The 27,538-nt window shown below is 42.3% G+C and overlaps 1 protein-coding gene across 18 annotated transcripts in view; it reads left to right on the top strand.

Annotated features, from left to right (window-relative positions):
- KCNMA1 (potassium calcium-activated channel subfamily M alpha 1) overlaps positions 1-27,538 on the top strand; it is a 720,350-nt gene that overhangs the window by 424,929 nt on the left and 267,883 nt on the right. For all 18 annotated transcript variants that reach the window (XM_053922057.2, XM_024561262.4, XM_071221238.1 and 15 more), the window contains exons 4-5: positions 360-453; positions 1,291-1,402. In XM_053922057.2, the coding sequence (XP_053778032.1) occupies positions 360-453; positions 1,291-1,402 (206 nt within the window). The remainder of the gene's footprint in view (positions 1-359; positions 454-1,290; positions 1,403-27,538) is intronic.

Below are 27,538 nucleotides of genomic sequence, written 5' to 3'. Positions count from 1 at the left end.
GAAGTCAGTTCTTTAAGGGTTAATGTGAAATTAAGGAATTTGGTAGTGTCTCTTGCTTGTCCTTCCTCCAAGGTGCGTGCATGATCTTTAGATTTTTTTAGCTCAACTGTTGAATGATGATAAAAATATATATGTATTTAAAATTACAGAAAGAAATAAAAGAACAAAAGACTGAATGGGTGAATGGAAAGACCCCTTGGCAATGCTTGCTTGATTATCACAGGGGTAAAAAGACCAAATGTTTTATTTTATGAATATTCATTGTGTCCTATCCCCCAAGCACCACCACTGCACAGCATGTGGGAGACTTGGTGATGCTTTTCATTTACCCTTTGCTTTTTCTTCTTCCTGTCTAATAGCCCAATAGAATCCTGCCAGAATTTCTACAAAGATTTCACATTACAGATCGACATGGCTTTCAACGTGTTCTTCCTCCTCTACTTTGGCTTGCGGGTGAGTTGGAGCAACACTGCTCAGTGTGACAATGGGGGTGCAAGTCTTGTTCCCAGGGGCCATACTCCACCAGCATCTGCCCTCGCAGGCAGACAAAGCCCAGTGTTCCCAGGGGAGACAGCAGACCTGCGTTCTGATTTCCTGTCTGTGAGAGGCTTGTCCTCAGCCCACAATTTTCTGAAGTACATGTTAATTGTGTTCACAGGGGGAGAAATAGGGATTCGAATAACTAATATACCTCCACTGGCCGACTTTCTTTCTCTTCCCTCTATTCAAACAGGAGGTCATTGTTCCCTTAATAGAACCAAAAAAAAAAAAAAGCTTTTTGACCTCAAATTTGTGTTTATGCATTCTCACTTAGCTCAATCCTGGGAGAATAGTGGAATTGGGATAGAGTAGCAGAATCTGGGGTGGAGGGTGTTCTGCTACACTCTGTTTATGACAGGAGCTGTACAGAGGTGGGTTACAGAGATGTGTGTGTGCCCGTGTGTGTGTGTGTGAATGAATGCATCCATATATGCTTTATTTGCAGTTATGTTTACATTAGAGAGTCTAGTGAAGGTGAGATCACTCAACCTTCCCTCTGATGCAGTTGAAAACCACAGAAAGTTATACTTCCTGAGCTTTCTCCAAGGCTAACATATCTTATAGTCATTTTTCAGAAAAGGCTATCTGAATTCTAAGACAAAAATAGCATATAATTGGTATAGATATAAAAAGAAAAGAACATCTCATTCCAGACCCCCACCAAAACCCCAAACGTAACCTTTGGCAACAGTATATTTTGAATGCTGGCACCATGCTCCTCATTCTTTCTCTCTCTTTTCTTTCTCCCAGTTTATTGCAGCCAACGATAAGCTGTGGTTCTGGCTGGAAGTGAACTCTGTAGTAGATTTCTTCACGGTCCCTCCAGTGTTTGTGTCTGTGTACTTAAACAGAAGTTGGCTTGGTAAGTCAATCTCTCTGCCTTTCTTCTTGCTGGTTCCTGAGCCATGGCTGGAATACAGCCTCTAGGGCTGGGCTCTTTCAGAGTGTTGTGTATTAATGTGAACAACTCTTGGAGTTTTAGAAGTTGATGTTGATAGTTCTCTTCGGAGCACTAGACCACCAGGATTTGCACAGTTACTGCTTCCGGTAATGCAGTTTTATCATTGCGAAAGCCTAGTGGTCATCACTGTCACAGCCAGGACCTCTATGTTCATGGGTCTGTCACTTTTCATTCAACTTGGAGTCAGTACTGGACGAACGAGCCTATGAACACAAGGCCAACTTTCCAGGTAGCTGGTTCAAGTGCCCCAGAAGGCTGTCTGCTGAAGTTAGCATCTAGATGCTTCTTAGTTTAATGAAGAGTGGGTCCTGCATGGATATTTATAGTTATGAGTCCTTTTGTGGGGCAGGATAAGGTAAAGCATCTTGAGTCATCCCTCACCTTGAAGAAGATTGAGCTCCCTTCCTGTGTTAAAGGAAGAACTTTGGCTGGTGCTGGGTTCACACCTCGCTTCCTGTCTGTGCTCAACATGTCACTTCCTGTATCAGGATGAGGACAGTTTGGTGGGAAAAGTAATGAGCTCAGAGGATGACTGTGGCAGGGCGTAGAGAAAAAGCTTTGAGATTCTCTTTGCTGCACTTCATAATTTTCTCAGAGTATTTCTGCTGCCCTGGGTCTACAAGGGAAGGAGGGAGGCTGAAACAGGACTTGGAGGAATATTTGTGGGTTCCATCTATCTTTATTTTCAGAATTTTTTGTCTTAACATGATTTTCTCAAATTTATATATATATGTATATATATATATGTATATAATAGTCAATATAAACATTCAAAGATGGATATATAAAGAAAATAGTAATCATCTCTTCTCCCTGCATCCATTGCTACCTGCTCTCTGGGATGCTCAGTGTTCACAGACTTCCACACCTTTCCTTCATACTCATTTCCCCACAAAAAGCATGAATGCTCACATATAATAGTATTTCAGAGATGGTGGTCTTTGTATAAAATAATTATATCAACCACATTGTACTGCAATTTGGTTTTCTTACTAACTAATGAATGACAGACATCCCTTCAGCACAAAATTCTGTAAGTCATTTTACCACAGTTTATGCAGCCATGACCCTGATGATGGACCACCTGATCGTTTTCTTTTTCTGCTATAAACAGTGGCCTAATAAGCATACCCATCCACATATTTGTACAATTCTATTTCTATAGATAGTTCCAGGTTCCTGGAAGAAGACTTGCTGGATCAAAGAATATGTATTTTAGTTTGTACAGATATTGATGGGTAATGTTTCAAAAGTATTATGTCAAGCAATGTGTTATAATGTTCTTGCTAGCACTGTTAATTTTTTATATACATAGTAGCACATATTTAAGAAATAAGCATCTTTTATATATAGTATATGTAATAATCACATACACACATGCGTGTATGTGCTATGATTCTATTTTCCCAATTTTCACAGTAGAATTGTATTCATTTTCTTGAAGGAAGAATCTTCATCCTTGATTTGAGACGTGCTTGCTTAGATTGGGTTTTCGAGCCAGCATGATGAGACCATTTGGGCTGCGTAGAAATCTGAGAAGTGTCCTCAGTTTGACCTAAGTGTGCTCTGCGGCCAAGGGTCCTGGATGCCTCAGCTTAGCTGTTAGCTGTCTTTGTGACCCGGGGACTCACTTTTCATCCCTTGCCTGTTGTTTCTTATCTGTAAAATAAAGGTTGGCCTAGGTGACCAAGGTGATCTGTAAGGTGTTTTTTTTTTTTTTTTAATCTCAGAAAGTCTCTAAGATGCTTGTATTATTAATGGCTATTGGGGAAAAATGGAAAGTTAGTGAAATTAAATCACCAACATTGCTGAGTCAAAATTATAATGGGCTGCTAACCGGGGCTTTTTCTAAACCACCCCGTTGTGAAGAGTATAGACACACACGCACACCCTTAAACAAAGAGATAAAGCGTGAAGGACGAGAGAGAAGAAAGAAGGTGTGGAGGGAAGAAAAGTGAGAAAGAGGGAGAAAGGAAGGAGGAAGGAAAGGAAGAGGGTCGGAAGGGAAAAAGGAATGTGCCTTCTGTTCCTGGCTGTGCTCTAAGAACTGTGCACTTGAACAGCCACTTTCCTTTCCTGGACCCTCAGTTTTCCCATCTGAAAAATGGGATATTTGGATTAAATTACCTTCCAAGGCCTCATAGTTCATGAATCCTAATTTTACGTGAGGGTCCATTGTCCCCTGGTCCCTTGTGGGCCTAGATGATTGAGGCCCCTCATGACTGTGATGGAGATGTCCCTCCCCTGTCTCTCCCCACATTAAGAGTGTGGGGCTGAGTCTCCTCCTTGTGGATGAAATGTGCCCTAGGAAGTCTTAGTGTCAGGAGAACTTGGATATTCTAAGAATCCATGCCTTCTTGTGGATGGTTTAATCCTGATTTTTGGAGTTATGTTCCAATCTAGTGAAAATCTATCAGAGCAAACAGAGAAAGGGGAAGAAAAAGGAAAGGGAAGAAAATGAGATATATTTCCATCAATTGTGGCTGTTCTTCAAAAAATGCTCTAAAATGTGCTTCAATTTGTTCATTAATTGAACAGTATTTATTAAGCACCTCCTATGTGTCTGGTACTTTTTCAAATGATTAGGAAACAATAGTGAATAAAATAGACAGCATCCTGCCCTTTAACATAGCAGTGGGGGAAGAACAGGAAAATAGGAACCTAATAAATAAGTATATTATATAGGATGTTAGGAAGCAAAAATACTACTGGAACTGAACACATAGACCCATGACCTTTTGAGCTCTGTAGAAGAAAACACCTTAAATAGCATACTTTTTGTTCTTTGGTAACTAAACCCTATGGGTGAGATTTAAAACTGGTCTGGCTGTTAGGAAAGGGAATTCAGTATAATAGTATTTCAAGGAGGTTCCCGTGTCTGATTTAGTACATGGGTTATTACATCGTGAAACAATTATTGAGCCAGCGAGCTGCCAGAGATAAAATGAACATTCCCACGAGGTATGGCATATAAAGTAGAAGGAATAATCTCATTAAATAAGGCATTACAGGAAGTGCTGCTGTCCTCTCTGAGGTTTAGGGGAAGATGCAGGAAGCTGAAGGCTCCTCTTGTTCCCCTGCACACACTGCTGGAGGCCTGCCCTGCCGAGGGCAGAGGGCTGGGCTGTAGCTGGCACTTTGGTGGGTAAAACACAGTGAAGGCCATGACCCCCACCCTTACCTTTCCCACAGCATAGCCCACACCATGTCTGATTCCTTATTATTACTATATGGTTGCATATTATATAGTTCAGTATTTACTTAAGTTTTTGTGGATTTTAATTATCTTAGTGCATTTGATAGTGTCTTACTAATAACAGCTAATATTTATTCTGGTTCTGCTGTGTTCTGGGCATTCTTATGAGCCCTTTACATACATGAACTCGATCCTCAGCAAACCTATGAGCTAGGAATTATTTCCCCCATTTTGCAGATAAGGAAACAGGCTCAGAGAGGTTGTCTTGTCCAAGGTCACATTGCTTGGAAGTGGTGAAAGGGGTGATTTGTCCCAGATTTGGTCTGACTTTATGTTCATACTCGGGCTGAGCTCCACTCTCTCTGTCCTTACCCTTGAAAGATTTGGGGTTCTGAGGACTGGGTGGGGTTGACTGAGCTGATTTTGCTGCTTATGTTGGCACTCTTCCATCTCTACTTACTCACAGAGGGCTTCACTTCAGGCAGGCAGTCAGGGAAGAGATCTTATTGAAGAACATCCCCCATGTCTTCTTCCCACTTCTCCTCTCCCATGTCCAGTTTCTAGAGTTGCCACTAGGACCAGGGAAATGCAGGTGTATCCTGAGTCCCAGGTGCCTTAGCCACTTGAGGAAGAGATCACTTGAGGAAGAGATCTGCTTCACCTGAGAGAGACAGAGAGCAAGAGCCAAGAGCAAGAGCTGAGAGCAAGAGAGACTCTAGGGGCTGCCACCCATCCTTGGTCAACAGGGCAGAGTGGATCAAAGCCAGTGGACCTGGGTTCCACCCCCTCAGTTCACATCTTGCCTCAGCTGCTTTCTGATAGGTCACTTTGAGCAAGGTCATTTGTTTGTCTGAAACTGTTTTCTTACCTGCACAATAGGGATATTAATAGCACTCACCTCATAAGGTTGAAGTGGGGATCCAGTGAGGTAACGTGAGTATGGTACCAGATACACAGGACGAGCTTAGTGATCATCCTGGACCTCCCTTTCTGACCTACCTATCATACTTCAAAGTGCCAGGGAAGAAAACAAACCAGATGGAGCCAAAAATAAGGCAGCGGGACGTGAGGACCTCTGTGTTGGCAGGTGGCAGGTTGCTGCTTATTTTAATTCCTAGTCCCACACACCAGCTTATTCATTTTTAATTTCTCACAAAATTTTGATCCTACCTCACTAAAATAAATGCACCTTGAAATGAGAGATGTATCTTATTTTAAGACTTGAATAACATGCTCTGGGGAGAACTCTTTTGTCTGTTTGTCTCATTGTTTTGGGAACTGTATCCCCAAGGTAGGTCAGTGGGCTGTATCTCCTTTGTGTGTTTACATAGTTTTGTTGACCATCTTGTGAGAGAAAAATAATGCCCTCACTGGCCAGTCATTGAACTTGTTTTCATGAGCACCTACTATGTGCTCAATGCTAAGATGAGAGGAACACACTTGGCCATGCTCTTTTCTTGCTTTGTTGTGACTCTTAACATCCTGTGTCCCATCTTCTCTGACTGATGAAATCAGGAGCAGGTAAGGAGCCACCATCATTGAACCATGGTTGAAAAACTAAACCTGGTTCTCTAGCTCATATTAGCCCTGGCCTTGGGCCTTAGACTTTAGAACCTTCTGCAAGCTCTGCTAGAAAATAGAAGACTCTGCTAAAAATAATAGATAATTGAATTAATACCCAGTCCCAGGGCAATTAAAATGATTTAGGCTATCTACTTATAAATATATGCCTGGGCAGTCCTTTTTAGTGTCAAAAGGTGACAAAAACTGGCTCGTAAAAAAAGAAAAAAGCACAGGTTCTTAAAAACAACAACAACAAAAGGACAAAACATAGTTCCTGTTTGAGACCAAGGCTTCAATCTAGTTTTGGAACCAAAATAAACTCATGCAGCAACAGGAGGTACCACCACCCTCTATGTAATTAAGTCCCACATTGCGAGGTACAGACTGTCAGGGCCCTGCGAGTTCAGAGGAGAAAGAGCTCATGTGGGCGGAGGGATGCAAGGCGCCTTCTGGGAGGAGCGGGGTCCTGCTGAGGCTGTGGTGGTGGGTGAGCGGGCAGAGGGGGAAACAGTGTGACTTGTCCCTGTGGAGGATAGCAAGTGCCCATGGATATCCTAGATAAGAAGTGTCCTTTCCATGTGCCAGCCGTCAGCCTCACAACCCTGCAAGGTAGATGTATTAGTTTCTTCTTGTTGCAGTAACAACTTGCCACAAACTTAGGGTCTTCAAATACACTAACTTCTTATCTTATAATTCTGTAGGTTAAAAGTTAACATAGGTCTCTCTGGGCTAAGATGAAAATATCTTCAGGGCTGTGCTCCTTTGTGGAAGCTCTAAGGAAGATTCCACTTCCTCACCTTTTCCAGCTTCCAGAAGCCATCCACACTCCTTGGCTCACAGCCACTTCCTCCATCTTCAAAGCCAGCAATGGTGGGCTGAATCCTTCGCACATGGCATCTCTCTGTTTTTGGTGTCTCTCACTTCCCTCTGACTCTCTTCTATACCTCCCTCTTCTACTTTTAAGGACCCTTGTGATTACATTGGGGGCTCACCTGTATAATTCAGGGTACTCTCCTCATTTTAAGGTCAGCTGATTAGCAACCTTAATTTATCTGCTGCTTTGATTGCCTTTTGCCATGTACTGGCAAGTTACTACATCCATAGGTTCCAAGGATTAACATGAAACATTTTGGGAGGCCATTATTCTGCCTACCAAAAGGGGTATTATTATTATTATTATTATTATTATTATTATTATTATTTATTCCCACTTTGCCAAAGAGGAAACTGAAATTCAGAGAGGTTAAGTAACTTGCCCAGTCATGGCACCAAGAAGACTTAGAGCTGCTCCCCATGCTGCTGTTCCGCCTGCCAGTGGTCTGCGCAGCCTTTGGTGTCCAAACGCCCCAGCAGGCACCCGGGGCCCTCTGCACCCTTGCCTCATTGTACTTTCCCAGCCTTTTCTGTGAGGAGGCACTTGGGGAGATTCTGTTTGGAGCCTGAGACCTTCCCTATATACTCACTTACATGTAGTATTTGTTTGTTTGTTTGATTTTTAATTTTCTTGGGAACAGGCAAACTACAAGTTGCCCTGAGGTCTGGGCACCCCTTCCTGTGTGGCTGCAGAAACTGAGGACAGCATGTTAGATCTACATATCCCTGCTTAAAATCTCTCCCTCCGTAGAATTCACACTTTCTTGCGTTTTTGAGTTTAGTTACAAGAGCAGAGAGAAACCAGGATTATAGAGTGCCAAATGAGGCAAACAAGGTTTAGTGGCATGTCACTATTTTCCCGAGGAAAGCAATGTGTGGGGTCAGAACACCACTCTCCCCTTGAGTGGTCATTTTTCAGGGGCTCATCGCAGTCTCCGGAGTCTCACTACTGTTCGTCCACTTCAGAAGGCTTTGGCTCCAGGGCCCCTCCTGTGCTCAAAGAGCCCCATACCAGGTGAAGTGAGGTTAATATCTGGACCTGACATAGACCAGCCCCTGCATTTGGTAAGAATAATCAAGAGTGAAAGTGTTGACTGGCTTCTGTTTTCTGACACCACTTATTCTTAGTGTGTTGAGATATAAAAGACAAACTGGAATCAGAGAGTGGAGGCAGCCCCTTTGGGAGAGCCCCTGACACCCAGCCTCCCTTCGCCTTAGATTTCCTGGCCCAGCTATATCAGGCTGCTGGATGGCATTTGCCAGCTGCATCTTCCCTCGTGCTGAGCCAGGAGTGAGTTTCTGCTCCACCTCTCTGGTTACAGTCCCTTTCTAACTCCACCTCCTGTGTGAAGCTTTCCGATTTTCCCAGTTGGAATGAATTCCTCCCTGACCTTTATTTCATTTGCTTTTATGATGAGTGCTCCGAGCACAGTACAATTAGTCTGTTTATACTCTCCGTTAGGATGCAGGTCCATGACGGCAGTGTGGCAGGACCTGGGCTGTCTTGTTTTTTTGCTGTGTCTCCGGTGCCTTGAACAGTTCCTGACACATAATTTGCACTTGTTGAATGAATAAGGGAATGAATAAGTGTTGTTACAACAGTGATAATAATGAACAATTGTTGCTTGCTTATTAAGAGCAGACACTGGGACCCTGGCTGGGTAGTTCAGTTAGTTAGAACATCATCCCCATATACCAAGATAGCAAGTTCAATTCCCAGTCAGGACACATAAAGAATCAACTGTAAGTAAATGAAACAACAAATCGATGTTTCTTTTCTCTCTGTCCCTTTCTGTCTCTCTCAAAATCTATCAATAGAAAACTTTTTTAAAAAAGAGCAGACGCTGGCCTGAGCATCTCCTAGCTGTTATCTGTTAACATTCACAGAAACCCAGTGAGTAAATATTGGGTTGGCCAAAAAATCCATTATGTTTTTTTTTCCTTAAAAGACACATTTTTCATTTTTACCAGTAACTATTGATTTGGATATTTTGAGTATGTTGCTTATATCCCGCATGGTAAAACATTGATTGTTCTCAATTAATGGCTCAATTTGATTGCTATCAACTTCAGCTGGTCTACCCGACTATGGAGCATCGTCCGGTGAGAAATCTCCAGAACAAAACTTGGCAAACCACTGTTGACATGTTCGTTCAGTCACAGCACCTTCTCCATACACTGCACAAATCTTCTTTTGCATTTCTTCATTTGTATTTTTACCTTTCTTGAAATAATAAAATGTAATATGCTGACAATGTTGCATATTTTCTTCTATCTTTGCTATTGAAATGGCTGCACAAAAATTCACCAATTTGATAAGTCTTTTTAAATGCATGCTGATATGAATGCTGTCACAATACAACCTAACAAAATTGTTTCCAATGAAGTTAAAGACAACTAAGTGCTACTAGAGCCATCTTTTGGAAAAAACCAAGTGAACTTTTTGGCCAACCCAATACTGTCAGTCTGAGTTTACAGTTTAGGGAACTAGGTTTGGGGGAAGGTAACTTTCCCAGGTAGTAAATGAATCCAGGGCTCAGCCCAGGTCAGCCTCATTCTGGAGCCCATGCTTTAAACATCGCAGACCAGTGGTTCTCGAAGTGATTGCCAGACCAGCAGCACCGGCTTCACTGGAAAACTTGTTAGAAATGCAGATTCTTAGCACCCGGCCCAGACCCAGTGAAGCAGGGGCTCTCCCAGTCTGATCCTGCAGTCTGCGTTTTGCAGCCCTCTCCACGACCCTGCTGCTCACCGGTTTTGAGCAGCACTGCCCCACGCTGTGCTGGGATGGTTCCACATTTGGCTGTCTATGAAAATCCCCTAGGGAGCTTTTAACACCATGGTATTTAGGCCAAACCTCCACGAGTTAAACTGAGGTCTCTGGGTTGGGGGGCAGTAACCTTGGCTCAGCATTTTTTAATGCTCCCCAGTTGCATCTAAAGTGCAGTAGGGTGAGAACCGCTCCTAACTATGAATGTTGAATTAATTTCTCCCTAGCAGAGGGCTTCCAAACTTCAGTGAGCATGTGAAGCACCAGGAGATCTTGTTAGAATGTGTTTTCTCATTCGGGAGGTGTGGGGTGGGAGCAGAGATTCTGCATTTCGATAAGCTCCCAGGTGACGCCAATACGTCTGGTCTGGGGACCATACATTAAGCAGCAAGCCATGTGGACTGTACTGTCCAGTATGGTAAGCACTAGCCACATTTAGCTATTTAAATGTCGATCAATTAAAATTAAATAAAAACTCAATTTCTTAGTCATACCGTCCACCTTTCAAGAACTCGCTAGCACCATGTGGCTAGTGGCTGTGTTGTTGGACAGCACAAACATAGATCATATCTCTATTGTGGAAAGGTCTGCTGGACCACACTGCCCTGGGATGTGAGTCTGGAATTTTTACTTTTTGTACTTCCAGGACAGTCTTTAAACATTGGTAACTTAACACATGTTTCCCGAAGTGATTTTTATTGAAAAGACCAATGGTAAATGTCTATACCTGAAAAAAGTAAATAACTTTCTTGAGCGGATGTAGAGAAATCCTTAGTATACCATCAAAATGACCCCCCCCCCCCCCACTACCGTAGCCAAATTAAATTGCTGATGGCCTCTGTAGGGACCGGGGGTGGGGTGGGTGGTAAAGAAGCATAACAGAGGCCAGGGCCCTTTCAAGTCCCAGTTTCTTTCTCAGAACTGCTGCTGCCGAGGTGGACTTTTGGGCTCTGAAAGCAAAGGCCTCTGGTTCCCTCTACAGGACTGTCCTGGAGTTTGCTGGATCACTGTGAGATCAAGAGGGACGGAGCGGGGAAGGGACACAAACTGGCTCAAACTCAAATGGCAGTTGGTGCTTGACAGAGGTCAGGTGTCAGCCCGCTTTGCATGCCCATGGGATATGGGGCAATTGATGACTTGACCCAACCACCACAACCAGGAGTGCCCCAATTCCTCCCCTCAAGGAGGCTCCTGGTCCCAGGGCCCAGGGTCTGTAAGGAAGAGCCACTGAGAGTCCCCAGAGGTCACGTGCTCCATAACCTCAGGCATGTGGACAGCAAGATTCTCTAAAGCCTTTGAGTAAGCCCCTCCCTATAGTCAGTAGTTTTATTTAAAATAATAACTGTAAATTTTTTTTTTAAGTATGGCTTTTCTTTTGGGGACCAGATATCTTTGGGGTAGGGAGAGGGAGAGAGAGAACACTGTAAAAGAGAGGCAAGTGCTTCTGTAACCAGAACAGTGTTGCATGTGTTCATATTATGTGTACATGTGTATGTGCTACATACATATATGTGCATATACATATATAATCTATAATTATCCCAGGTAATGGTCCAAATAATACTGTGAAATTGGGCTCATTTTTAATTTGTTTATTTCTTTTTAGAGAGAGGAGAAGGGAGGGAGAGAGGGAGAGAGGGAGAGAAACATCATCACTTGCCTCTCCTATGCTTCCTGACTGGGGACCAAATCCGCAACCTAGGCATGTGCCCTGATGGGAAATTGAACTGGCGACCTCTTGCTTTGTGGGATGATGCCCAGCCAACTGAGTCACACCAGTCAGGGTGAAATTGAGGTCATTTTTAAATCCATTTTAGAGGTGGGGAAACTGAGGTTCAGATGGCGGTTCAGTAACTTGCTGAGAGTCACATAGTGAGTAAGTAAGTGGCAGAACCAGGCTTGGGACCCAGGCAGTCTACCTCCAAGTTCCCTGCTTCTCAGTCCTTTATGATGCTGACTCTCAGGCTACAAAATCAACTAGCCCTAAGAGTTATACTTAAAAAATTTGTCTAACAGTGTTGTTCAATCAGATCAAATGCTGAATGCAGCTTCCTCTTTCTCCTGACAGAAAACAGAGAGACTTCCTAACAGAATTTCTTTGGTACTCCCAGGTGAGAAATGAAATTGAGAAGAAAAGTAAATCAGTCCATTTTTTTTGAAAATTATGTTAATACAATTTTTGTAATTCACCAGCCTCCAAACCACTTTTTTTTAACTTTCCCCTTTTACCAGTCTCCTCTGCTGAACTTCTTGGTTTATTGTATATAAGCAGCAAAATAAATAAAAACAATCCATGTCACTACAGTTAGTCCATCTTGAAACGTATGTTGGAGAGCACGGCTCTACTCTTTGCCTAAGCTTGCTTGCTTATTTATTTATTTATTCATTTATTTACTTATTTAATTTTGGAGGAGGGAAACTCAATAGCGCCGCGCATCTTGGGAATCCCATTAGCATGGATTGCCGTAGGGTGACGAGAGAAATGAACTCATTTGACTCTGTCCTGTGACTGGGCTCTGAAAGAAGACAGCCCCAGCACAGCAGCATGCTCAAAGTTCGGAGATTTTCTAGGGAGCTGATTGCTGTCTGGTCGCTGCTGTAGCTGAAACTGCTTCTAGAGAAATTATTTCCCGGTAAGAGCTTTCCAGTTATGTTCCTGTGATGTTGCTTTGTCAGGACATGCTTTAAATAAGATGCCCTCTGTAGGCAGCAGAGGCTCTAAATCCTCATTGAGCTGCACACCTCTGTTATGTGCCAAACTGGAAATAACATCCTAAAATGAATGTCTTCAAGGAACAAATTCAGCAGTAGGTTTTCGTAAATGCCAAAACCTCTCCAGATGGCTGTACTTCATCTGGGATATTATTGGAACAGCCTCCTCGAGCAATGAAATCTCTAGGACTGGACGACTGTTTACCTTCACATCATTTTCAAAAATAGGTGCCTTGATTCTTCTTGATGAACTCAGAGCCAGGATGGAGTGACCTTGCTAGCAGATCAGTTAGGGAGAAAATGAACACTGGGAAGCAGCTCTGAGATACTACTGCCCTATTCAACTGAATACCTACTATGTGTAAGCCTGTGACTCCTGGGAGGGGCTCACAGATGGGGAAAACAAAAATCTTGCCCTTCAGATGTTGATAATTTAACTGAATGGGTGTACTTTATAAGGAACAATCATAAATGTATAGGAATTCAGAGGAGGAACAGAGGGAGGACAATTGGCCATCCCAACCCAAAGAAGATTTCAAGTATCTGAAAAGTAAGCATATTCTTCCAAGAGCAAAGCCCTAAGGTGTGCTATGCAGGCCAGCACAATCAATGAAAATTCTTGGGCCCAGGCCTGAACCTATAAACTCCTTGGAAATTGGTTCAAAAAATGATTTGGGTGTTTCTTGCTCACACTTCAGTGTATATTAGATACACTAATATATTACAGTCATCTGGGGAGCTTTGAAACTCCCCCTCCTCCCAGCCAGATTAACTTCAGACTCTCCGAATCGCTGGGGTGAAACTCAGCCCTCGGAATGTTTTAAAGTTCCCTGGGTAATTCCGACATGCAGCCCGGGTTGAGAAGCTCTCTGCACAGTGAAGGCTCTTAAATCAGGAACATGCCTGAATACCCAAGAAACTACAAAAAGCAAACAAAACAAAAAACATGTAAACTCCTTCCCAGGTCTGTTGAGTCAGACTCTGTTCATGATCAAGGATAGTTCACGGACGCTACGTGTTTGAGATAGATCAGGGGTCCTCAAACTTTAGCCTGCATTGGGAAATCACCTGGAGGCCGGCGGAAGCACAGGTTGCTGGGCCCCATCCCCAGAGTTTCTGATTCAAAGTTGCAGGGTGCAACCCGAGCATTTGCATTGCTACTGAGTACCCAGTAGATAGCTGCTGCCACTGGTCTGGGGCCACACATTGAGGACCGGTGGTCTAACCCCGGCCTGAGGCTGAACCTCCTCTCTCCCCCAGGCCTGAGTTCTCAGCTTCCTCCTCCAGGGAAGGATTCTCATAAGGCCTGACCCCTCTCACCCCCCAGGATAATTTATTTTAGCAAACATTCTTTCCTATCATCTTACTTGGAGACACTGGACTTGCTTGCAAAAGTAAGAGCAGGTGATGGGTGATGAGAATAGCTTCATTTCTAATGAAATACATCAGATTACTCAAAATAAATACTGAATACCATTATGGTACCACTTCGCTGCCATATCACTAAATTCATCTTCTCTCTATAAGGCTAAGTGAGAATTTAGCAACCCCCTCACAAAGGGATTCACTTAGGTGGATCACAGAACTTCCCCCGACCCGACTTGGGGTCACAGTAAACTCCTGTTTGGGGAAATCTGTCTCACATTCTCTGTCCTTTATATTCTCCCTCAGCCTTTCTCCTACTCCTGTTGTCTGCCTCTCTGTGAATTTCTCCCCTGTTTTCTCCAACCAGCCTGCCTACCAGCCATGTCACCGCAAGCACAGATATATGCCATCTCCATGACTTTGGTGGGTCCCCAGTCCCACCCATTCTCTCTACTCACCTCAACTCAGCCAGTCATGACTTTGCCTCTTTGAAAAGCATTATTATCTCAGTCACTCATGGGTAGTCTTCTAATGATGGCTGTTTTTTTAAAAAATAAGTAATGTATACATGTTCTGGCTCATCAATCATAGCAGGAATTGGCAAATCTGGCCCACTGCCTGTTTTTGTGAATGATGTTTTACTAGAACACAGCCACAATCCATTCATTTAGGTATTATCTGTCACAATGAGACAGCGCCACAGCCCACAAAGCCTAAAATAGTTACTGCTGGGCTATTTACAAAAGTCTGTGATATGATCCCTGCTCTAGGTTGGCAGCTACATATTACTACATTCCTTTAAATTCCTCTACATATCTGGCACAGTGTTTTACACATAGTAGCTACTAATCACTTTTGATAAACTGGGCATGAATGAACTTTCCTCTGAAAGCAGTTACAAATGTAATAGTGGTAAAATAAAGTCTTATTTTTGCTGTTATGTCATAGTTACCATGTGTTACGTGGCAGGTATTAGATTAAGCTCCTTATATGCCTGTCTCATTTGATCCTTTTAACAGCTGCATAAGATAGAAGAACGTGGAGAGAGGTGAATGATCTCATCAGCGGTGTGACTGCAGCAAGTGATACAGTGAGGTTTTGAACTCAGGTCTTGGTGATCTCAGAGCCTGAGCTTTCAATTACTACTAGGTACTTACTCTTCAGTACCAGCCCTTTCATGTGATGAGAGACAGAAATCTTCAAAAACCTTAAAATGAGATAAGGCCCATAAACAAAACAGCAGATGGTATCCAGGGAGCTGGGAGGAGGCCGTGCCCTGAGAGCGAGCAGCTCCTCCTTCAATGTTGTTCCCTGTGCACCTCCCTCGCCTTACCCTAATTGCAGCCCTGCTTCAGAAACTGTTAAATATCGCCGGTGTTATTATTATGATTATCTTCATTTATTCATTCACTCAGCAAACCTTAAAACAAGTGCAATGTGTTGGTTGCTCTACTGGGCTGGGAGTTGGAGCTGTAAATAAGATATCTCTCCCCAACTGTGGGGAAGACAAGTGTATAAACTTGTCTTTTTACAAGTAGTGTATAATACCAGCCTGCAAACCCAGATATTTACATGAACAGGAAGACGGCAGATGAATGAAGCGTGTCCGGTGAAGCCTGTCTCCAGCTGGAAGTGAATACCCCTCTTAAAGGGTAACTGTTGATGACGACCTTTGGCTATTCTTGCCATATTGACTCCTCATTGTCTTGTTGTGCCTTCTTCTCCCCTTTCTCTTGCCTCCCTGCCCCTCCTCCTCTTCCTCCCCTGACTCCGCCAGCCACAGTGACTTGCCCTTTGGAAACTGGTATAGGTTGCAGCATTATTTCTCTGTTTAGGACACAGGAAGTTCTGGTGTCTTCTCTATAGGAAATGGTCAGCTTAGACTGTTTTCATTCTTACCACCTCTGTGGTATCATTACAAGTCCTATAACTTGGCATCTGTGGATATCACTAAATAGGTAACAGAACATAAACAAATTATAATTCTCAACATGGTAGGTGAATATCTTAGGAAACTTACAACACTATATCTTGAATTTGCAAATTGGGTCAGAAATCTTTTTTCAAATGTTATGGCATGTGGAGCAAAATGTACATTGTCTGAGGACCTTATTGTTTCAATTTTTAAAAAAATTCATTTCAGGCAGTAGGCTTTGCTTGCCTCCCATCAGTAACAATACTTCTGGTCTGGTGGAGAGGAAGGATGCAGGCCTCGCTTTAAGCATAAGGGGACATTGGGAAGTGCTGGCTTTCCCTTGGGCTGATCTGCGCCCCCCGCCCCCCCCCCCCCCCCCCCCCCCGTGTCTGTCCTCTTTGCAAAGCCCTCAGAGCCTCTGAGTTCCAGGCTTCAGCACACCATCTGGTCCATCCTACTGTCCTGAAAGATTTGTTGTAGAGTTCTGCCACCTAGTGAAGGAAACTAGGCATGAAAACCATGGAAAGTGTTCTCAGAATTCTCCCTGAATCCTGGCTAATTAACCTCCGATAAAATAGGCCCTAAGTTTTTACTCTTAGAAGATAACCTACCCCTCAAAAGGTCTCCAGACTTTGTATAAAATCTGGGAAAAGATGAATGTCAAGCCAGTAGCTAGGATTCTGCAAAGTGGACTTCCAAGTTAGGTCGCAGAGATGAGGAAGGGTAGCCTGCCTCTAGAGTGAAACCTTACCGGCTTCACTAAAGGGAAGGGCTGTCTTCAATTGTTTACCTAATCTTTCCAAGCCCAGTAGATACTTTCCTTCTGTCTTTGGACTAAATTGACTTTGGATTTGGAAGAAATGTTGAAGGGTCTGTCACTTGCCTTTTTGCATATCAAGCTGTTAGCTTTTGAAAATGAAAGAATATACAGATTCTGAATAGATGTTTGTCAAACCTAAACAGAAACAGGAACCTCTTTATTTATTTATGTTATTTTATTTTTTTTTGTCCTCAGCCAAGGACATTTTTTAATTCTTTTAGAGAGAGAGAAATGGGGGAAAGGATGAGAAGGAGGGACAGAGAGAGAGAGAGAGAGATTGATGCAAGAGAGAAACATTATTCGATTGCCTCTTGTACACACTCCACCCCTCAACCGGTAATCCAACCTGCAACCTGGGTATGTGCCCTGACCAGGAATTGAACTGTGACCCTTCGTCTATGGGATGATGCTCTAGCCAACTGAGCCACACTGGCCAGGGCTAGAAACTTTTTTAATACACTTGAATATGGTCATATTATGAGTACCCTGATAAAGCAGCACTGATATAAGAACCAGAGCAACAGTTTTAAATGAGGACTGCACTGTGTCAATGCTACTATCTCATTCTTTCCTTCTGGGAGGTGAGTTAGCATAATGTAACCATTGACTACCATTGGGGGGGTCCCGAAGGTCATTTATGTGGTAGTAATAGAGCTTTTCACATGTATGCTTTCAGCTGCATAGCAAATACAGAAGAATATGAAAAGAGGCCCCCAAAAGTAGTGAATATTTTTATCCTGAGTTGTCTTTCCTTGTATCAATTCATTTTTAGGAAAGAGAGAACCTATTTTTTTTCCTGTTATGACATTTCCATCACTTCCTTTGACTTTTTGGCTGGACTTCATCTCAGCAAAGTTGAAAATACATATTTCAGATGGAAAAAAAAAGATGAGATGAGACTGGAAGAGGGGGAGAGCTGTGACACAAGGAGAAAGAGAATTCTGGATGCCCTGTTGCCCTGTGGACAATTTAGGGCTTTTAAGGAGGAAACACATCCAAAGGTTCTGTTTTCCCAGGGCTAACAGGAATCCTGGAAGAATCTGTGGTTGGTCCAGGAGCACTCTGACTATCTGGCTGCAGGAGCTGTAGAACCAGGAAGTTAAAAGAGCAAAATTAACAGATGGCTGTGGGTGCAAATTACTGTTGTCCACGCTACGTGCATCCCTCTAGACACCAAAGGAAAGCAACTACTTCCAGGGTAGACAAGAACTACGAAGCAATCAGGGAATCAGGTTTTCAGAGTTGCTTATGTTTCAGGATCTTTAAAAAACTACCAGCGGCTTATATATGGAGGCAGAGGCAGCAAACGGGCGACTTGTGTGCTGCTTGACATTGCCACCCATCTTGAAGTTGCTATTTAAAAAGGGCTATGGAAAGAAAACTTTTATGATTCTTAGTCTAATGGGCCAATTTATAAGGTCACTGTCATCTCTTTTCTCCACCGTTGTGTGTTCAGACCTTGAGCAGACCTTGGCTGAAACCCCAAGGTATACTCCCTGTCCGCTGTCAGCAGTGATCTGTGGAATGGATTGGTGTGGGCTGTGTTGCCTTGGGCAGGGTTCATGTGTCATTCAGGAGAGATGCATCAGTCTGCAGAAGCAGAGAGAGGCCGCCTTATGTCCCCAGAAATGAGTGAATCAGAAAGCCAGATGGGGGCCAGCTCCGAGGACATGAAGAACTGCAGAGTGCAGAACTGGAAGGACTTGGGAACAGATTGTCCTTTGTTTCACTTATGAGAAAACTGAGGCTCAGGGACACCAAGGAATTTGCCCACATATCTTCTGCTGATTAATTCTTTCATGTATTCAACAGTGATACCCGAGTGTCTCCTGTGTGCCTGGCTTTGGTCTAGGTGCTGGGGTTATAAAGAAAACGAGTGTCACACAGGGAGCAGGAGCTTGTCACAAGTCAATCTAAAGGAGGGACCCAATTGAGAAGGAAGAGTCTCAGGGCAGAAAAAGAGGGAAAGAAGAGAGAGCCACTTTAGCGTCATACAGTTCGGGCACTGATTTGACCACCTTTAATAATTGTAGTAACACTCAGTGGATCATAGAAGATTACTCTACCATTTCTTTGCACCCATCAGAGCTGTAATTGCAAAGGTACTTGTAAGACTATCTTATTAGTCTGTTTCTCCTGCTGCAGACCCTGACTGTGGATTTGCCATGCAGGTTCCTTTCCCAGCTCTATGTTTTATCCCCACAATGGGCAGGACATGTGACATGTGGCAGATACTCAGTAAATATCCATTTTGTGAACAATGGCATGAGTGACAAAATGATAGTGGTGCTCACATTCCACTCTATAGGATAGGCATCTGAAAACTGCAGTGAAGGCCAGATCCTAAATGATTTAGGCTTTGGGGACCATCTAGACTCTGTGGCGACTATTCAACTCTGCCTTTGTAGCAGGAAAGCACCCCTAGACAATACATGAAAGAATGGGTATGGCTATTTCAATAAAACTTTATTCATGGACACTGAAATTTTACTTTCATAAGTTTTTATTTTCCTTGAAATATTATACTTTTCATCTATTTAAAATTGTAAAAAACAAACAAACATTCTCAGCTTGCAGGCTTTACAGAAAGAGGTGATGGGCCAGGTTTGGCCCACAGGCTATAGCTTACCAACCCTTGCTATAGGAGTAGGTTAATGGTTAGAGTAAAGGTTTTATGGAAGTGTTAATTGATTGATTCATTCATCAGTGCAAGTATTTATTGAGTATCTGCTCTGTGCCAGGATTTGTACCAGGCACTGGACATACAACAGAAACCAGACAGTCTGGTTTAGATGGTCTGTCCTTAGATGGTTTAGTGTCTAGTTCAAGAACATACTTGTGAAAAAAAATACGTGTAATAAAAATGTAGTGAAGTGACATGAACTTGGTGGAGGGAGTGAGTAGTCAGTGTGTTCTAGGACAACAGAGCTTCATGGAGATGTGTTGCCTGCATCAAAGTCTGAATGATGAGTAAGAATGTCCAGGAATGGACGGAGAGGGAGCCACGTGAGGAAAGGCTCAGAAGCAGTTATAAGGGACCTGAATGTGATGGGACAAGGCTCTGGAAAGGCAGCCCCAGGAGCCTGGGGCCATATCTGCCAGAAATTTATTATGTGAAGGAGTTTGAATTGTGTAAGTCTGATTATAAAAGTATCTCCCCGAAAATCCTCTAGGATCTTGTGTCTACAGTAGCGGTCCCCAACCTTTTTGGCACCGGGGACTGGTGTCATGGAAGACAGTTTTTCCATGGACTGAGGACGAGGGGTGGGAGACAGGAGGTGGAGCTCAGGGAGTAATTGGAGCTGTGTCCAGGGATGGGGAGGAGGAAGGTTGGGGACCCCTGGTCTACAGGAAGGAGTGTGGAGACCACCTTGTGGGAAAGAATGGAGAGGGCATTAGGCTGGAGGCAGCGGACTACTTGAGACCACTTTAGAACCTAGGGAAGAAGTACTCGGGGATTCATTAGAGCAGGAGCAGGAATCATAGAGAGGAGAGGAAAATCAAGAAAAATATTAAGCAGGAAGAACCTAAAAGACCGTGGCTGATGGCTATATGGAGGATGAGGGAGGAGGAAAAATCTAGAATGACTAGGTTTTGGCTTGGAATCTCCCCATTAATGGAACCATCATTCACATAGAAAGTAGTGAAGGAGGGCCTGTTTTAAGAGAGGGCATTCAGATACTTGGTATTTCTTCCTTTGGTGATTTTTAAAGATTTCTTTGCATGAGGTTTAATTACTATATTTGTAAAACAGGTATCATTAATTCTGTATTTCTTTGGGAAACAGAACTGGTGTGGCCAGCTCTCTTGGCAGTCACAGTGATGATTAGTCACCGGTATAAAGACACAATCATTGTCCTCAGCAGGTCAGGTCTTTGAAAGATGAGTCATGACTGTGTAGTAAATAAGAACCCCACAGTCCATTTAATCAATGTATACCAAGCACTCTACCGCTCCCTGGTGGTCTAGCGGTTAGGATTCGGCACTCACACCAAGCACTCTAAAATTAATTGGAAATTTCTAGACTACACCCTCCAAACATCACCAGCATCTTTCGAATGTTCCGTATTTACAGATTGGAAAATACATGTACATAGAGTGATTTTCCCATTATCTCTAAGTCAGTTTGCTTATCTATTGCTCAGAAATTTTCTGCTAGCTCTCTTGCTCATTTTTTGCCCATTGTAGAGTGCTGGTGGATTCTTTGATAACTTGCTTAGAGATTACAGAGAAAGATTTAGAAAGAAAAAAAAGTTCCCAGCTCCTCTCATTTAGCTTGTATCTTCCCAGTCTTCATCTTGATCAAAACCAGAGGCAAAGATGTTATCTCTACATTGTAGTCAGAAAACAATAAAACTCCCTCTCTGTTTTATTTCCTGATGATGGAAAGTGATCCAGGAAAATAGTAGCAAAAATAGAAGTGAGGCAGGATTGATGGTTTGGTTTTGTATAATGCTTTTCTTGTTTGTCTATTTCTGGTCGGTATTAATTCAGCTAGTAGTTTATTTCTTCACCACCCACAATTTTGCAATTTTTCAGAATACTTTTGGGGATTTTAGAGCAAATGTCCTTAAGGAACAACTTAATTGTCTGAGAAAGTTTATTTGCTTATTAGAAGTGTTGAGTCCACAGCATTATCTGCATGGAGAAATAATTCCCTTAGCTGCAGTCAGTTTCACAGTTCCTTGCTCATCAGATGGTTCTTTTTACATAAAAGGATGCTTGGAACAGGGCCACCCAGACTGCCAATTTTGGGTGCTTTTAACTGGGCCCAAAGTAATAACAATTTAAGTCAGTGTGCCTATTGAGACCTGGAAAAAAAGGCAGATAGAGCAAAGCACAGGATTTGGGGATAAAATTTAAGATTAACAAATGAGTCATTAACAGATTGATCGCAGTACTGTTCTTGTCATGGGGGGCATACTGTGAAGTATAAGACACAGTTTCAGCCTAGAGGAGCTTAACCACCAATAGTTTTAGATATGGGAACTCAAAATATCTTGTCTACAATGGGAATTTAAAATCTTTGTTGAGTAAACATAACAGAGGAATGAATAGACAGTTAACTAATACTACAGAAGTAAACACGAGAAGATACACATTGGAGTGCATACTAGTGCAGTTGTTACTGGATGTAATTCACACTTATCTGTGTGTTGATGATGTGAGATACACGCATATCTATACGCACACATAATTGAGTTCAGTGTGGTAGGATAGTAATTGAATGATGGAATCTAGCATTCCTGACTTTCTCAGGTAAGTACCTATTGGCACAATGCAGTAACTACTATTAAACCCAGTGGAATATACCCTTGAGTCCAAATGGAAAATCTCCCCTGTCCTGCTCCCTTTGCCCTGAATGAATGAATACAGGCATCAGTAAAAAACCAGTTATTTATTTCCTTGCCCCACATCTGTCCTTGAAAGCTGTGACTTGAGCAAGAACCATAGAGTGTGCAGACAGTGTTTCCATCAACAGGCAAGTTCAGGCCAAGCCAGGGGCTGACTATACTGAGCGGATAAAAGCACCTTGGAGGGACAGGGCCTCCAAAAAAAATAGGCCTATTAAGTCCAGAGTGGGGTTTAATTCCCCATGTGTATTTCATGGTGAGAGTAAAAGTAGACCTAACTTAGGTGTTGTTGAGTTTCCTGTTTGAATGTTCAATTCTTAGATTGAAAGGAAGCTCCGTGCCAAGGGAGTTTGACATAGGAAAGGAGTGGCCTCAATGACTAACAGAAGTTGGGGCCTGTTGGGACTGCATGAGTTTATGTCCATATGAGACATACAACATTTCCATAGCTATTAATGTTATAAAAAACATTTTGTGAACAATGTTTTATTTAATCGGCTGGGAGGTAGGTGTTGTTTCCCCCAGCTTGGCAGATGTGGACAACAATGTTCCAAGAGGCCAGTGGTTGGTCCAATGTCCCACAACTAGGAAGTGGCTGGGCCAGGGCTATAATTAGGGGCCTCTCATCAGTCACACTCCCACTATGATATGAGAGCCATAGCACACCACTGTCTCCTTGGTGCCGACCAGTTCGGTATATGTTCAGATGGGGGCAATTGTCCTGTGGTTGTGAGCCACAAGCGTGGTACACACAGTGCAGTGAGTAGAAAGCAGGAAGGTGTTGCCTGTTCAATGGACACTGGCTGGGGGAATGGGACTAGAGTTGAGACTTAAAGCATGGGTAGAGTTTGACTAAATGCAGTAGAAGGGAAAGGGCATTTCAGACAAGAGAGAGACATAAGCAGGGGGAAGAATCTGCCCACTGCTTTGGGAGCCAGCGAGTAGACTAGCCTGGGTATTTCAGAGTGTGTGTGTGTGTGTGTGTGTGGTGTGGGGAGGGGTAGCCCATGAACCAGCAATGGTGGTAAAAATAAGGAGTGGATTTGCTCCTAGCAAGGCAGGGATGGAAGCCCTGTGAGGAAGATTGGGGAACTGGTGGAGAGCCTCCCCTATTAGCTGATTATGATCCTTCTGTTTGACCACCTCCTACAGATCCATAGTAGTTGGCATTCATCCACCTACCCATCTACCCATTTCTTCATTTCACTTTATTTTGTTTCATTCAACAGACAGTATGAATTTACTTTGTATTGAGTCTTTGTGAAGTTACAGTGTTTGGTGAATTAATGCGTGAATGAGTGAACAAAAGAAATGGAATGCAGGCTGGTGAGCTCATTTGTGGGGAGAGGGAAGGAAATAAAGAACTCCAGTGCATTGATTGGACTGAGTATAGCCCTGTAGTACTCTGGGAACAAACAGAAGAGATAACTCGAAGTGCCAGGGAAAGTTTTCCATAGGAAGTGGCATTTTATTTGATTCTTGGAGTCTGAAGTGGAGTTTGCTAGCTAGAGAAGGGGAAGATAGGCAAGTCAAAGTGAGGGTTAGTGTTTGCAAATGAATATAGGCTTGAAATTGGGTGGGGAGAGGCATGGAAGTAGGTATAACTCAAGCCAAAGAAGGAGGAAGGTAATGGTAGAAGATTCAGGAAAAATGTTTTGATGTCAGATCTAACAGGACTACCTAGTCCAAGGTCATGTCTACATCTCCTTCCCAGGCACGAATGTTACTTCTTTGGGGAGTTTTATAATTCAAAACCCAACACTAAACTCATCTTTCTCTTAAGAAGGCTGAGTGAACATCTCTCTAAGGCTAGATGCCCAATAATTTAAGAAGAGACGAGACAATGATATAGTATAGAAGAAAAGAAAGGAAGGGGTGGTGATACGGGACATTTTTCCCCCTAAAACAAAAGCAAGCAATGAAGTATCTTTTTTAAAAAATAATTTGTCTTATTTTTAATTACAGTTGACATACAATATTATGTTAGTTTCAGGTATACAACATAGTGATTAGACATTTATTTAATTTATGAGTGACCATCCAATAAACCAAGTATGCATCTGCCACCATACCTAGTTATTACAATATTGTAGACTATATTTCCTATGCTGTAGTTTAAATCCCCATGACTGTTTTGTAACTACTAATTTTTACTTCTTAATTTTTTTACCTTTTGCACCTGTCCTCCACCCTGCTCTCATCTGGCAGCCATCAAAATGTTCTTTGTATCTATGGGTCTGTTTCTGGTCTGCTTGTTTATTTATTTTGATGTTTAGATTATACATCAAAGTGAATATGATGTAAGTGAAATCATATGGCATTTGTCTTTCTCTGTCTTATTTCACTCATTACAATATCCTCTTGGTCCATCCATGTTGTTGCAAATGGTATTTTATTCTTTTTTTACAGTTGAGTAATATTCCACTGTATATGTGAACCACTTCTTTATCCGTTGATCTACTGATGGCCACTTATGTTCCTTCCATGTCTTGGCTACTGTAAATAATGCTGCAGTGAACATATAGATGCATATGTCTTTTCAATTTAGTGTTTTGCATTTTTTAAGTGGAATTGCTGGGCTCTTCTTTGTCTTTTTTTAGAAGTCTTTGCTTTAAAGTCTATTTTGTCTGGTGTAAGTATTGCTACCCCAGGTTTTTCTTGTTTCCATTTTTTCTTCTCTTTACTCTTATTCTGTGCATGTCTTTTGATCTGAGGTCTCTTGTAGGCAGCCTATGTAAGGGTCTTGTTTGCTTATCCCTTCAGCCACCCTATGTCTTTTGATTGGAGCATTTAGTTCACTAACGTTTAAAGTATTGATAGATATGTATTTATTGCCATTTTATTTTTATATTTTGATCTTTTATTTCTTGAAGAAGTCCCTTTAACATTTCTTGTAATACTGGCTTGGTGGTAAGGAACTCCTTTAGTTTTTTTGGTGGGGGGTAGAGTAATCTTGTTTGTATTTCATACCAATACCTTCTGACCTACAACGTTTCTGTTGAGAAATCAGCTGACAGCCTTATGGGAGTGCCCTTGTAGGTAACTAACTCTTTTTGTTTTGTTGCTTTTAAGATTCTCTCTTTAACCTTTGGCATTTTAGTTGTGATGTGTCTTGATGTGGGCCTCTTTGGGTTCATCTTGTTTGGGACTCTCTGTGCTTCCTGAGCTTAAATGTCTATTTTCTTCACCAGGTTAGGTAAGTTTTCCATTGTTACTTCTTTGAAAAGGTTTTTAATTCCTTTCTCTCCCCCACCTGTCTTCTAATTCTGGTATCCCTATGATGGAAATAAATGTTGGTATGCTTGATTTTGTCCCACAGGCTCCTTACACTGTCCTCGTTTTTTAAATTATTTTTTCTTTTTGCTGTTCTGATTGGGTGTTTTCTGATACCTAGTGTCCAAACTGCTGTTTCAAGCCTCTGCTTCACCTAGTCTACTGTTGATTCCCTCTAAAATAGTATTCATTTCAGTTATTGTATTTTTCATTTCAAACTGGTTCTTTTTTATGTTTTTATCTCACTTTTATGTTTTCTATCTCTTTGTTGAAGTTCTCACTGAGCATCCTTATAACCAATGTTTTGAACTCTGCAGCTGGTAGATTGCTTATCTCCATTTTGTTTAGATTTTTTTCTGGAGTTTTGTTCTGTTCTTCCATTTGGGCCATGTTTCTCTGTCTCCTCATTTTGACTGCTTCCCTGTGTTTATTTTTATGTATTAGGTAAGAACTGCTATGTCTCACAGTTTTGGTAGAGTAATGAAATATCTTTTAATAGCTGGCCTAGGATGCCATTCTGGGGGCTTAGAAAAAAATCAAAATATATTAGAGTTCTTTTCAGACCTTGGATGGTTTATGGCAGCATCTGCAATTGCTGGTAAAATTACGACCTTGTAATTCACAGCTGTGTCATATATTCACTAGCACACAGTGTGATTTATATATAAGCCAGTTGCCTTGAAAAACAAGGCAGGGAAAAACTCACACAACAGTTTACAAAGTGTAGTTATTTTTAATGTGTAATGTTTTTTTCCTAAACCTATGCTGATAGGGTAGGCGGTATACTGTTCATCAAGGTTATTAGCACAGTACTTTCAGGGCAGGGTGGGGTATGAGGATTACTTATACTTATACATTGGCTGGCCAGGCTGCAATGTTCAGAATACACAATCCTCCCTATTTCCCTTACCCAAAAGAGAGCTGTCACTTTGAACCAATTTTTCCCTTGAAATTATACCTTAGCATCTATAAAGCTTGACCTTCATTTGCATTAAACCTGAGCAAAAAACCCTAACCTCCCCTGAGACTCCTTCCTTCCTAGGAAGTGATGAGGGGATGCAGGACAGCTTGTTAGAAAGCCATCCATGGACCTTCCACCAAATTTTTTCAGTAAGCTTGGCTTTGACCCCTGTTATGGAGGCAGAGAGAGAAAGAGCTAGGGGCAGGGTAGGACCTGAGGAAGATGGACTGTGGAGAATATCAGATTCATACAGAGTTCACTTCCATGAGAAGTGGCGGGAGAGAGAGGAGACCCCACAGCTCAGTGATCAGGTAACAAAATTCATAGATGTGAATCTAGAGACTTGGTTGTGGTCCAGGTTGAAGCCCTGCCAGTTTGGCTGACCTTGAGCCACTCACCTATAAAAAAAGAGGTGAGTTCTTGCCTTTGGCTACCTGAGGGAGTTGTTGTGAAGATCAAAGGAAATACATCTTTTAATTCTAAACCAATATCTAGAGTCATTAATTTTCCTCTTGCGCTGCCTGTTTCAGTTTTATTATTTTCCCATTACATCCAGCCTCTTCACCTCAAAGAAGATTCTTGAGGTCCCAACTTCCTTCTCTCTAAATGGTTTTCTTTTGTTTTGTCTTATTCCAGTTATTCCTGATTATTTTCTCTGAGCCTGTTCGAAATCTGATCACTTCCCTGTGTAGGACCTGTTTATCCTTTTTCCTGACGTGACCACATGCTTCTCTAGATCAGATCCTTACTTTCCCTGGCTCATTTCCTGCCTCCCCCTGACCCACAGAGCATTGGAAACAACAAGAACAGAGGCAGCTCATAGCTGAGCAGAAGGACCTTGCTGGAGCATTTGTGATGCAGGGGACCAGAGCCCAGAGTTCACTACATTGGTCCCAGAGAAAGTGCCAGGACTCTGTTCCCATTAAAGGCACTGGGGCTTGGAGGACACTGCAGCTTTGTGCTCAGAACCTCCCAGACTTTGCCCTTACTGAAGAACTTGGTTTAGCTCAAGGCAGAATGAGGGGCTTTATTTTTTGTTTGGTACCTGGTATCCCAGAAACCATAAAACTGCTTCTAATCCTTCCAAGATAAAGAAGCTCTTATTTTATTCTAACATGCAGATTTTATTTTATGGGATTGCGTCAAAGAAGTCTGGACATTTAATGGTATATTTTCAAAATCTTTTATATTTTTTATAAAAATGATATATTATCACTTAAAAGAAATAGAAGCAA

Source organism: Desmodus rotundus, chromosome 4 (genome assembly GCF_022682495.2).
Source record: "Desmodus rotundus isolate HL8 chromosome 4, HLdesRot8A.1, whole genome shotgun sequence".
Taxonomy (NCBI): domain Eukaryota; kingdom Metazoa; phylum Chordata; class Mammalia; order Chiroptera; family Phyllostomidae; genus Desmodus; species Desmodus rotundus.
The sequence above is the reverse complement of the archived record's forward strand: the minus strand, read 5'-3'. Positions and strand labels throughout refer to the sequence as shown.